The sequence below is a fragment of the Gekko japonicus genome, unplaced genomic scaffold (assembly GCF_001447785.1).
Source record: "Gekko japonicus isolate JY-2015 unplaced genomic scaffold, Gekko_japonicus_V1.1 scaffold771, whole genome shotgun sequence".
Lineage (NCBI taxonomy): Eukaryota > Metazoa > Chordata > Lepidosauria > Squamata > Gekkonidae > Gekko > Gekko japonicus.
The window spans coordinates 354740-368813 of record NW_015165259.1 but is presented as its reverse complement, the minus strand read 5'-3'; the positions used below and the strand labels follow the sequence as shown (position 1 = coordinate 368813).

The following is a 14074-nucleotide window of genomic DNA, read 5'->3' as shown; positions in this document are numbered from 1 at the left end:
GAGGAGGAGATTGGATTTATACCCCGCCCTTCACTACCCAAAGGAGTCTCAGAGTGGTTTACAATCTCCTTTCCCTTCCCCTCCCCACAACAGACACCCTGTGAGATAGGTGGGGCTGAGAGATCTCTAACAGAAACTGCTTTTTTTCAAGAACAGCTGTGCCAGAACTATGGCTTGCCCAAGGTCATCCAGCAGGTGCAAGTGGAGGAGTGGGGAATCAAACCCAGTTCTCCCAGATTAGAATCCACAAACCACTACACCAGACTGGCTCTCTACACTTTACACTGCATGGTTAAGTTACTTAACTTGTAAGATGAAGTTGTACCTGTTTCACATTTCTTTCAATCAAAGCTTGCACCACTGCCAGACATGCTTGTCTGGGAAGAAATAATCTGGAATATTCCAAATCCAACCTTAACAGAACAAAATATTTTGCTCTAATATGTCTTAAAGAACCTGGCAACCACTTGTGTGAAGAAACAGATGTGCTCCTAAAGAGTGAAAGCACACATAACATTCTGCCATGTTTATGTAAATTGGTGAAGAATCAAATGGTGAAGAACTGTAAAGATGTGCATGGAAATAAAACTTTGGCTATGAAACTTTCCAGCAGTTCTTTGCTGTATATGCACAAACACCACCTGCTCTAATGATGAAACCCTTTAGGATACAAGCAAGTCTTCCAATTCCATAGGATACTTCAGAAGAGACCACAAATTATTGTGAACCACCTATCCATTAGAGCTTCCCAATAATCAGCATATATGTTCCAGCTGAGAAATAATTTGAAAAGAAGCAAAAAAAAGAAGTTGTAATGTTTTACTTAACTGAACTCATGTAACCTAAGCCTTCTGACTGGAATACCCCACTAGCAGATAATGTATATATAAACCATGAAATCTACTTAAATCTTTACTCAAAAACAGAATTTCCATTTAGACCACTGGTGCAAAAAGAGGTTGCATACAGAGAAAGCTGCATATCTTGGTATCTCCAGACCGCAAATAAAGCAACTAGACTAGTAGTATCAAACAAATGGATGAGATGGGACCTGCAAAAAGATGCCAGAAGAGGGGGAAGAGGGGCAAGGCACAGAGAGGAGTTTTTTCCATTCCTTTTATCCTCAGTCTTCCATGCTTACTCCCTGGAGCCAACTAAGGAGATTCTCACATGGGGGCTGCCTTCTGCTTGGAGATTCTCACATGGGGGCTGCCTTCTGCATATGCCTCATTGCTGGATAATAAACCACAGGCCTAAACTGGATGCCCATCCCATTGTGCCTGTTGTCCATCAACACCATATTGTTTTCAATTTGATGTTGTTGTTGTTCAGTTGCACAGTCGAGTCGGACTCTTTGCGACCCCATGGACCACATCACGCCAGGCCCTTCTGTCTTCATTGTTTTCAATGGAAAGTGGTAAACAGGGACATGCATAAGAATCTACATTCCACAGAAAGTATGTAGTGTCCACAGCTTGGTGTGCATCTGATCTATCCCACAGTTGTTTGAACAGTGTGAGGGCCTTCTCATTTGCAGTTCAAAGGATCCCTTTAGGTGGCATTTGGAGAATGGCAATGAATTTGCATAAATCTTTAGTCTGCAGGAAAAGTTCTTGCTTCCTCTTCAGCCTAACTTCCAATTCAAGGGGAAGAGGGACTGATGGCTTATGCCAGCAGGATACTCTCTGTTTCAAGTGTTTGTTTGCAGCATGACAGCAGCATGCATGTGCTTTTCTTGAACTCCAACAGATGGGGGATGGGGTGAAGAGCACTTCAAAAATAAGAAGCTGGTTTTTCCGCCATACCTTATCTATAAGCCCCTATTCTACTACCCCCCACTCTGTCCTTCTCTCATTCTGGCACTCACAGGTAGGCTGTCTACTTTCATACATACATTTTAGACTGCTTCATACCACACATTTAGGCAATATTTTCCGTTTGAAATATAACTCAATGTGTTGTTGTAATGAGAGCGGTGGCCTTAGACTGGGAGGCTCAGATTCAAATCCCATAGAGCTATGAAACGCCCCAAGTGACCTTTGGACAGTTAATTCCCTCTTAGTATAACCTACTACACAGGTCTGTTGTGAAGATGAAATGAAAGAAGAAGAAGAAGAAGAAGAAGAAGAAGAAGAAGAAGAAGAAGAAGAAGAAGAAGAAGAAGAAGAAGAAGAAGAAGAAGAAGAAGATGATGATGATGATGATGATGATGAAGAGATTGAATTTATACCCCGCCCTTCACTACCCAAAGGTGTCTCAGAGCGGCTTACAAACTCCTTTCCCTTCGTCTCCCCACAACAGACACCCTGTGAGGTAGGTGGGGTTGAGAGAGCTCTTGACAGAAACTGCTCTTTTTCAAGAACAGCTCTTATCAGAACTACGGCTTGCCCAAGGTCATCCAGCCAGGTGCAAGTGGAGGAGTGGGGAATCAAACCCAGTTCTCCCAGATTACAGTCCGCGCACTTAACCACTACAGTGAAAGGGAGAGAGAAGAAATTCCTTGAAAGAAGGGTAGGAATATTTTTTTTTATTTTTTCATTATTCATGTGTGCAACTTGCCCAAGGTCACCCAACAAGCTTCCATGGCAGAATGGGGATTCAAACCTGATTTTCCCAGATCCTAGTCTAACCCTGGGTGTCAAACATGCAGCCTGTGAGTTGGATCCAGCCCCTGCAGGGCTCCTATCCGGCCCTTGAGCAACTGGCTCTCTCCTGCTGCCTTCTCCAGTTCTGCTACTGCTGCATTGCAGCTTGCTTTGCCAGACTCTCAGTTGCACAGGAGAGACAGATAGGCAAGCCTCTGTTCTCTGCATTGGTTGAGGCTCCACCCCCTCTTCCTTGCAGGGGGAGGGAAGGATTGAGCCAGAGCTTGCTTTCTGACCAGGCTCCCTCCATCGCACAGGAGACAAAGGCAAGCCTTTCTTCCATTGGCTGAAGCTCCTCCCTTTCCTCCTCTTTGCTCGGCTACCTCAATCATATGGGAGAAATACAAAGCACTTTTAAGACCAACAAAACTTTATTCAAGGTATGAGGTTTTATGTGTCTTGCTACAGTGTATGTGCATTTTGTTGGGCTCGTGCTGTGGCTGTCCTGGGTGGAACTGGGTTTGCCTCCCCTTTATCACTGTATTCATGCCCTTGTGATCTGGTCTTTCTCAGTGGGAAAGCAATGTGAACTATTTAGATGAGGAATAACAACAAGCTAGTGAAGTGGATTAGTCTAGAATGTGTGTCCAGACCAAGTTCACTGAACACATTTCCTTTGTAGACTGGGGTTTTTTAACCTAGACTTCCCAGATAGCAGGCTGATGTTGACCACTATACATGGATGTCTCTGTTCTTGCACTGCCTCATAGGAGCTGCAGTTATTTTTCTGGGAAGACTGTAACTTTGTAGACAAACACATAGCCCTCACTCTGTGTCAAGATGCCTTCACATATTCTTGACCAGCACGTGAAGCGATTTATGTACAAAAGCTCACAATGCCCAGCCATTTCATGTTTTCCCCTGGGTCCCAGGCTCAGAGAACTGACCATGAGATTTCTGTAATGAATGTCAATAAATCAAAAGTAGGTTTGCAGCTTTCAGATACGCACCTGAACAGCATACTCAAGAATGCTACAGCACAGAATTTTGATGTAATAATTCAGAGTAAGAGGTGTCAATTGTCAGAGACGGTTAAATAAAGAAAATATTGCAAGAGTGCTAATGTTTTAAGCATGTTTTTATTTTAAGTAAATAAAAATCTTTGTGTTCATTTGTGTCCTTTATAAAGTTTATATCTCCACTACCTGACATTACATTTTATGACACACATGGCCCGGCCCAACAAGCTCTCATTTATGCCAGATCTGGCTCTCAGAACAAATGAGTTCAACACCCCTGCTCTAACCACTACACCAAACTGGCTCGAACACAATGCCACATTATCAATATGATGCTACAGTCCAGGTCTTACTGTAAACACTCCCTCCAAACACACACATTATCTGCAGCTGCTGCTCCATGTAAATAATATGGTCCACAGGAATATTCTGCTTAATTTTTCCAGGCACCTAAATTCATGCTAATAATAATTACAATTCTTATTTGAATTTGTTGTGGAAAAAACCCATAATGATCGAATTATTAACTTTTAAATGTAGCACTTAAACAGCCAACCACCTACCTTCTAACACTGTCAGTTTGGCACTGGTGTTTATCTCCCCAACACTGTTGGCAGCTGTACACTCATAGATTGCTTCATCCCGATTGATGCGCAGTGGCTGAATACGTAGAACAGATCCAGACCCATCATCAAATTCAATCACCTTTTCCAAAGAGAAAAGAAGTTGTTATGTAGCCAATATGACATTCCCAGTTTCTTAATCAGTGGGACAAGGACATGGGCTTGAATGCTCTCTCATCCACCCTCTCCCCACCAGGATTAAGAGTTACTTCAATCAAAGAGAGCTCACCGCTAATCTGGTTTCTGAAGCACAAACTCTGGTTTACAAGCAATTAATTGGGGTTAACCATGGTTAATGTGGTTGTTGATGTAAAGTTTTAACCAAAGTTAAAGCATTCTCACTGAAGCAGAAAGACTGGAAGCAAGGACTGTGTGATCCCAAAAACATTGGTTAGGTGAATGAGAGCATAGTATCTGCACTTGCCCAAAGCAAATTCCTGACATATGCACACAAATACATACAGAATAACTATTTTAACCTTTTCACATCTGCCTAAACATATAGTGTCCATTGTTAGGGACAGGCTTCTCATTTAATTGGCTTCAGAACAAGAAAACAAGTCAGCTCTTTTTTTAATAATTCAATTTGTTTTAGTGAAACTATTACATTAAAGATTCTAGCAAAAAATCATTAACACAAACATTTGGGTCTTTGGTGAGGAACAATCTGAGATCATCTCAGGGTTTTAACAGCTAGAACAATATGGCCAACATATTGGTATGGGAGCCCCCCAAGATGCGCAGGCAGTTCCAATCATTTCTTGGATTCTCGAATTTTATAGGCCTTTCATCCCCAACTTCACCCAGGTGTCCCTGCCCGTCACTGATTTGCTAAAGGGGCCAGAGGGGGGCAAATTCAGGGTGAAGCTGGAATGGACTGACGAATGCCAGGAGGCATTCAATAAGTTGAAGTCATTATTCACCTCTGAGCCCATTCTGCATCACCTGGACAAAAACAGAACGTTTGTGGTGCAAGTTGATGCTTTGGATGTGGTGATGGGAGGGGATGATGGTCAGTTGCACCCCTTAGTGTATGTGTCAAAAAAGTTCAATGCCCACTTTGCAAACAGGGGATGATGGTCAGTTGCACCTCTTAGTGTATGTGTCAAAAAAGTTCAATGCAACCGAGTGTAATTGGGCCGTGTGGGATAAAGAGGCTGCCGCCATTAGACTTGCGTTAACTACATGACGGCATTCGGTGTAGGGGTGCAAGTGCTGTTTGAAGTATGAACCGATCACAAAAACCTGGAAGCCTTGCATGCCCCTCACCATCTTAATGCCAAGCAATTACAGTGGGCGGACTTCTCCAAGTTTCGGTTTACGCTCCACCACTTTCCGGGCAAAGTGACCTCCCTTGCTGACACCCTCTCGAACCACCCGCAGCATGCCAGCCAACGGGAGGTTATCGACACTATGTTCACACCCTCTCAATTGGGAGGGGCAGTGACAACACGGGCCCAAATAAACAGGGGGGTGAAGGAGGGGACCGGCCAGTGGATCACTCCATTCTGTGCTGCGCTGACCGACGCGGACAAAGAGGAAGTGGAGGGGGACCCTTCAGTTACTCTCCAAGAAAATGGGTGTTGGTACCGGGGATATAAACTTTACGTTCCCAAGCCCTTCGAGGCGAGATCTTGCAGTTGAATCATGAATCCCGACTTGGGGGCACTATGGATACTTAAAAACCCTGCACCTCTTACAAAGACAGTTCTGGTGGCCGCTCCTATGTAAAGACATCTCCCTATTTGTTGAGTCCTGCCAGATGTGTCTGATGAGTAAAAAGAGACCCGGGAAACCCCCGGGGAAGCTCAACCCACTGGAAACCCTGCTGGTTGTGGGACGTTATTTCCATGGATTTTATCACAGACGTACCCCCCACTAAGGGGAAATCAGTGATTTGGGTGGTGGTTGATTTGTTTACCAAGCAGGCCCATTTCATCCCGGGTAAACAGTTCCCCTCAGACAAAGGCTTGGCTAAACTCTTCATGGTGAATGTAGTGAGACTCCATTCAACCCCCAGTAAAATAATTTTGGACAGGGGCCCTCAGTTCGTTGCCAAGTTCTGGCAGGAGCTGTTGCAGGTACTGGGAGTCTAGCAGGGGCTAAGCAGTGCCTACCACCCAGAAACCGACGGCCAAACGGAGAGGGTTAATCAGGTGGTAGAACAGTTCCTTCGCTGCTTCGCAAATTATCAACAAGATGATTGGGTGGACTTGCTGCCCTACGCTGAGTACAGCTACAATAATGCAGTGCACAGCTCCACTGGAATGTCTCCATTCAAGGCTTTGCACGGGTACGAGGGAAATCCCCTCCCCATGGCACCCAGCCCGGACACCCCTCTGGTGAAGCGGGACCTCGGCCTGAACAAATGGAGACTGCGCCCACCCTCCTCCTCCTCTGAAAGTGAATGGTGAATTGCATCATGAAGTGGCTCAAATCCTGGACTCCATATTAAGGAGAGGGACCTTGTTCTATCTGATCCGATGGAAGGACTTTGGTCTGGAGCATAATGAGTGGGTCCAAACTTGTCATGTCAAAGCCCCTAAACTTATTTGTGTCTTTCATCACCTGTATCCTGATAAGCCAGAGGGAGGGTGATCTTCAGGGGGCAGGATGTCAGGGAGCTGACATATAGGGTGGAGAAGGGGAGTGACCACTGCCTAGTATTTTCACTTTTGATTCTTACTGCCTGACAATACTCTGTTATCTATGTATTCTATGTGCCTGACCTTGAGTGCCTAGCTGTAACACATTCCCTGAGAACTATCCCGTTGCTGGGGACCGTTACTTCTGGCGGGCTCCTCCTAATGCCTTGATGGGCTGCGCGCCATCAGGGTACCCCTTTGAACTCAGTATATCTCCCATCCCCGCGCCTTTTCTGTTAGTCTTAACACAGATCCTGGAATATAGATGTTCTGCCAATACTGTACCAATAAACTATACTTCTGAAGAAGAGAGTTGTTGGATCTGATTGCTGCAGGAGTCTGACATGTGCTATCCAAGGTCTGTGATGGAGAAACACTACCCAGGATGGGCTATAGCTCACTGATGATACAATAGATTGGTTTAAGATAGGAACTGTAGAGAAAACCAATGATACTCTGTTATCAAGTCTAAGGGACATGACTCACACTGGAGTATTCTTGGTAGCAGTGTGGTTTTGTCTGTTTCTTCACTTCATTGGATGGGATTTGTATTCCCAAAAATGTGTGATGCAAATTCTGCAGGTGAGTCACTGTCCAAGAGTTGGGGTGAATGTCATGCCTAGTGAGGACTCTAAATCTGCCTACTGAGGACTCATTACATGCATTTGTCAGAGTGAATTTTAGTCCACAGAAGCTTATACTAGAATAAAAACATTATTACTCTTTAGAGTTCCACTAGGCTCCTGCTTATAGATTACCACAAAACGTTAATTAAGTACTTGCCTCAAATCGCTGGGAGCTAACTTTTTTCCCTTTCTTCATCCATGTGATGCGTGGCTTTGGCTCTCCTGTTGCTTGACATACAAAGGAGGCCACACCTCCAGAAATCCCAATCTGATCTTCAGGAGCCTTCATGAAACTTGGCTTGCCTACAAAAGGGAAAAAAGGAAAGTACAAAGAAACTGGTTAGTAAAATGTAGAAGGGATAGGAGATTTGAGTAAAGTTAATGGATATTACATTAATCTCAGACAAAAGCATCAGCTATAGTAACTCCCATCCTGAGAGCAACTGAGCCAGCTACATGAAAGAGAAAGCAATTGTCAGCCAATTTGAATATAAAAAGGCTTCTAGCCAGATAAAAATAGTGGACTGGCTGCTACTTCTAGAAATTAAACTGGCTTGCTCCTGTTGGAACTGGAAGATATTTTGAAAAAGAATTTCAGCTGCAATAATTTCAAGACAGTAAAAAAGAAGTTAAACTGCATTCAAAAGAAGTTAAGCTGTATCAAGAGATTTACACCTTCCAACCTTAGAGGATTACTTCTGAGGAAGACTAATGAAATGAGTATAAAACCGGGTGCTCATGGAGGATATCATGATGTTGGACTTTTCCTTGAATAGGTCAGAATTTCCTAGGCAAAATTGTCATGTTTGAATAGATATACATATTGATGTTCACATGAATTATTAAATGTTATTTTTATCACAGTGTTTCCTTGTTTTTTGATAGTAATATTATAGCCTTAGTTCAATACCATGAACAAAGCAGGTTTTATTCATAACGGCCATTGAACATCGTTAAAGGTTGGGCTTGCACGCTTGCTCTTTCCTTCCCTGCTTCCATCATACAGGACCTAAGATTGAAGATTGAAGATTCCAAACATGAGCACCCACAGAGAAATGCAGTGTATGTTCTAATGCACACTCTGTTCAATGAAAGACAGTAAGGCTAGAAATACAAAGACACAGAAAAAAACAGAAACATTTGGAAAACACTAACATGCTGTAAAAAGTTGTTTTCAATTTTTCTAACAGAGAAAACTACTTTTTGTAGTGCACCAAAAATTTCTAAAGAAAGGTGTGTTTTTTTCTTTTTGAGTGGGTGAAATGCTTTTAAAAACATTTTAGTGATTCAATATGCATTGTATAAACATTTTTTATGCAAGACATTAGAAAATTATCATTTCTGAGCATATTGGAGACATATACAACATATTTTCAAGCAACCATTTATTGCTAAAATACAGCTAATTTTGAACTCAATTAATATGCTATAATGCATATGTATCATAATACAGTATTGAAAAGCTCAGTGTTTTTAATGCTATTTAACGATATATGCTGCTAGCTAGTTCAGCAACACACAGGAGTTATTTAGCAAGCAAGATCATAGCAGTTTGAAAACCACTGGGACAGACAGATTATAAAGGACTGTTAAATGTTGAAATCATTACCATCAGGTGTCAAATGAACAATCAGTGATTAGGGGACTATTTCATAGACATGTGAATATTCAGAGAGGACCAAAATTCAACACCAAAAATCACAGGGGCAAATTCATTACAGCTCTACGGAGTTAGGAAATACATTCCACTTGTATCTTAAAGTATCAAATGCCAAGAACACATTATCTGGAAAAAGTGTAAAAATGGGCCAAGAGGTGGAAGCAATAAACTTGAGTTTCTTTTTTCCTTTCTTTTATAAATTGTGTCACCTAAAATTCAAACTCAATTTTGTAACCACCTAAAATGCCAAGAAAAAAGGAAGAAGTCTGGCACCAATGAAGCTTGGTATTCCTAGCAGGCAAACAGATTTTGCTCAGTATGACTCCCAATTCAAGTGCAGTCTCTCCACTAGGGTACAAACAAGGAAACCAGAGAAAACCAGGAGAGAGAAACATTTTGCTTCTACCAAATTAGCCACAAATAATGTCAGGAAGGCAAGTAGTAGTGGGAAAAGAGAAAAGTATCAGGTATGAAGCTATGACAGACAACTGCAACTCAACATGAAGCATAATGCATGTTTTTTTAAACGATTTATTTATGTATTTTCCGTTACAAAAAAACCAAAACAAATAAAATTCATTGTATACATAACATTCTTTGGAGTGTACATTATACATTTTTTTCAAACCATTTATCTACCTTATTCCACCTTTTCTTAAAAGTATTATCATCTCTCCCTGCTAGTATTTGGTTTAATTTGTCCATTTCTGCTATTTCAAGGATTTTTTCGATTATCTCATCTCTTCTAGGTATTGTATCCGATTTCCATTTTTTGGCTACAAGGATTCTACTTACTGAGAGAATATATACGATAACACAGTGGTCGTCCTTATTTAATCTATCTGGTATAATATTCAGAAGAAAGGTTTCTGGAAGGAGTTGCAATTCTATATCTGTTATCTCTTTTATAAATTTTTTCACCGTTTTCCAAAAATTGCATATTTTTTCACATCTCCACCAAGTATGGTAAAAGGTTCCTATGTTGTTTTTACATCTCCAACAAGCATCTGAAACATTCTTATAACATTTGGATAGTTTATCTGGGGTCCAGTGCCACCTATAAAACATTTTGAATATGTTCTCTTTATATGCCGTAGCTCTTACTATTTTCACTGATTTCCACATTTTTTCCCATTCCTCAAGTTGTATTGTGTGGCCCATGTTTTGCTCCCAGGCTTTCATACAAGGTTTAACTGCTACCTCTTTCATACTGTCGCTCAGTAGAAAAGTATATAATTTTTGAATTTGTTTATCTGCGGATGATAACCATATCTTATTCAACTCTGACTTTAATTTTGTAAACTTCATTTTTTTGTCCTTATTGAATCTTGAGTGCAATTGTATCCTTTCCCAACTTGTAAGGTTTATGTTCATTTCTTGTAAAGTCTCAAATGATTTCAGATTTTTTTCTTTGGTTAACTATGTTTCATATGTTGCTCTATTTTCATTTGTTATCAACGCTGGCATTATGAAGGCTTCTAAGCATAATGCATGTTTGACTGGTAGAGAGAAACTGTATGATTTATCCACATTAACCTAGACTGAGCTTGGGAGACAGTGGTGAAACACCAATTCCCACATCATCTGTACTAATCCAGAAGCCCCAAGTACTAAAGCAAAAGCTACCTAACATGCATAATTAATATCTAACACTTCCATTTGCCTTTTAAAACTAGGGATCCCCATTTATAAAGCAAAATAACCAGAGTTATAAAGCTTAATCAGATTAACAAACAGGATAATTTTGTTTTTAAAAATTGCTTTCCAGCTAAACAAAGACCATATTAAAGGAAGAGTTAGAAAACACTGACAGAAGCTATTTTAGTTCACAGAAGCTTTACTGGTCACTGTAAGGGTTCATTCATTCTAATATCTTTTTCTTTTCTTTTTTTAGTTAAATTACAGAAGCATACAATAGCACAGAACCCGAATATCCTGCTCCTTGCTATTCACTCCTACCTTTCAGCAATACAGGGCTTAGGCACAACCTGAACACATGGATGTACTGTCTAACTTGGTTATAAGCATTTATATTCCTGAATTCAGCACTTCTGAGGAAACAACAGTTGTGGATTTAGTAAGCCAAATGAAAACTTTATGGCATAAATATTTTGGTATACAAATAATTTTATTTATCTTGACAATTTCAATCCAACCAGCAGTGTTACATTTGGTGGCATTGATTCAAATGATGACATGACTGAAGTTAAACCCATCCTCTCCCACATTCATAAGCAATACATACGTTTATGAGAGTTCCTTATTAATTGCTTCCTTGAAGAAGTATTTTGTTTTTGGTAGGAGTGTTACTGTATACTAGGCGGGGAAATCCCCACCCCAGAGGCCCGTTCCCCGGTGCCGGCGGATCGGGGCCTGGGGGGAACCTCACTCCCAAAGCACCCGATGTGCATGTCACCCGGAAGTGACGCGACCACGCCAGGCATGCTGGGGGCGGGGCAAAGGTCATCCGAGGGAAAACTCTATGGTTTTCCCTCGGATGGTCGTGGCCCCACCCCCAGCGTGCCCGGCGTGGTCGCATCACTTCCAGGTGACGTGGTTGCGGCGCACGCGCGCTCCAGGAAGAAACCGGGAGTCCCCCGCTCCAACAGCAGGTAAGACTTGGCAACCCTACGGTACACTTTTTTATTATAAAAAGAGGGTTCTTTTAAAAAGTGGAAGGTCTGCCCCAATGAACTGAACAGGAGGGGTCACAGGCTGGCAAAAGAAATGTAAGTCAATAATTGGGTATACAAAAAGAGATTTTGAGAAGTGGGTTGTTAAAAGCATCATGACACACATTATTTAAAAATATACCTGGAGCAGAAAACCAGACAGAGAAGCAGTGGGGTCTTTGGATGACAAAGGAATAAAGGGATTGCTAGAGAAGACGGGGAGATGGTAGAGAAGCTTAATGACTTTTTTGCTTCTGTGTTCACTATAGAAAGTGTGGGGCATGTATCCATGTCACAGCCCCTATATTCAGGAAGGGTGTCTGAAGAACTGAGCCAAATTAAAGTGAGCAGAGATTAAATTCTTGACCTACTGGGGAAATCATAAACCAAGAAGTGTCTGGGTCCTGATGGCCTATACCTGACAGTTTTTAAGGAACACTTAAGGATGTGAGATCATCGATCTACTAACTTGTATATATACCCTATCACTAAATTCAGTTGCTGTACCAGAAGACTGGAGAGTAGCAAATGTTACACTAATTTTTAAAAACGGATCCAGAGGGGAACCAGGAAATTACAGGCCAGTTAGCCTAATATGTCTGTCCCAGGCAAATTAGTAAAATTGTAATCAAAGATAGAATTGTTAGGTACATAGAGGGCCAAAGCCTGCAGAGGAAAATCATCATGGCTTCTGCAAAGTGAAGTCCTGCCTCACCAACTTTTTGGAGTTCTTCGAAAAAGTGAACAAGCATGTAGACAATGGTGACCCAGTAGACATTATATACCTGGACTTTCAAAAGACTTTGACAAGGTACCACACCAAGACTCCTGAGTAAATTTAGCAGTCATGGAATATGAAGATGAGTTCTCTTATGGATTAAAAACTGGTTAAATGACAGGAAGAAAAGAGTAGCAATCAATGGACTGTTCTCACAATGGAGGAAAGTAAGCAGTGGGGTTCCACAAGGATCGGTATTGGGGCTGGTACTATTTGGTTTATTTATAAATGATCTGGAACTAGGGGTGACTAATGTAGCGGCAAAGTTTGCAGATGACTGCGAAGAGCTCCAAAAGGACCTCCACAACCTGGGTGAGCAATGTGGCAAATGATGTCCAACATTGGTAAGTGTCAGGTGATGCACACTGGGACAAAAATCCCATCTTCAGGTATAGGCTAATGGGGACTGAACTTGCTGAGCCTGAGAGAGAATAAGATATTGGGGTTGTAGTGGATAGGTTGATGAAAATGTCAACCCAGTGTGCTGCAGTGGTGAAAAGGGCAAACTCTGTTAGTGATTATTAGGAAAAGGATTTAGAATAAAATGGCTGATACTGTAATGCCCCTGTATAGATATATGGTGCAGCCTCCTTTGGAATACTGTATACAGTTCTGGTCATCGTACTTCAAGAAGGGCATTGAATCTGGTAGCCAATCTTTTCTTATATGCTAACTCACAATATAATCCCAGCCAACCCTCTATATCATAAATGGCTAACTCTTTAAAACTAGCTCTGATACCAGTTTGTGCCGTAAACCACTCACACAACACAACACATATATTCACTCTTTACTAACTTTTGAGGGCCATGGAGCTGGAAGGGACAACAGGATACTGGAGGTGAATGGCTGGCTACGTAGATGATGCCATCGAGAGGGATTTGGCTTCCTGGACCATGGTGTGTACCTCCGCAAACCTACCACAAACAGGTACGAACTGGGAGATTGGTTTGTGACTCCTACTTTCTTCTGCTCTCCACCACTTTTCACAGGGAGCAGAAAGCAGGGGAATAAATGGCTTGGAGCCATTTAAACTGCATTCTGCTCTCAACTCTTCACAAACTGCCACAAACTGCCTTAAAATTCATAAAATTCTTGCTGTGGAGTGCTGTTGATTGCAAGCCTTGTGGTCCTAGCCTGTGGGTCTTGCTTGGAGGCCTTGTAAGAACCTGAGTAGAGGGCTGCTTCTGAGTTCTGGGGAGAGAACTGCTGGCAAGGTAGCCATTTGGTAGGTCTCAAAGTTTTCAGGGTACATTACCACAAAAAGAGTTTAGGTCAGAGTTTGAGGAAGTTCCTGAGGCTGTAGAAGTTAGCATTGCTCCAAGGAAGATGGATAACGAACGATCTACTCCAGTGACTGGCGTGGGTTGCGCGCCATGATCATTTTTCTGCCATGCCATGAAATGCATTACACATGCTGCAAGTGCAAGCTTATAAGAATGCTTGAGGAGAAGGTGAGAGAACTC

At 41.9% G+C, this 14074-nt stretch overlaps 1 protein-coding gene across 1 annotated transcript in view; it reads right to left on the bottom strand.

Annotated features, from left to right (window-relative positions):
• Positions 1–14074, bottom strand: part of PTPRF (protein tyrosine phosphatase, receptor type F) — a 670152-nt gene that overhangs the window by 370393 nt on the left and 285685 nt on the right. The window contains exons 3-4 of the mRNA XM_015410174.1: positions 7656–7801; positions 4168–4309 (exon numbers count right to left, since the gene is read on the bottom strand). Of these exons, the coding sequence (XP_015265660.1) occupies positions 4168–4309; positions 7656–7801 (288 nt within the window). The remainder of the gene's footprint in view (positions 1–4167; positions 4310–7655; positions 7802–14074) is intronic.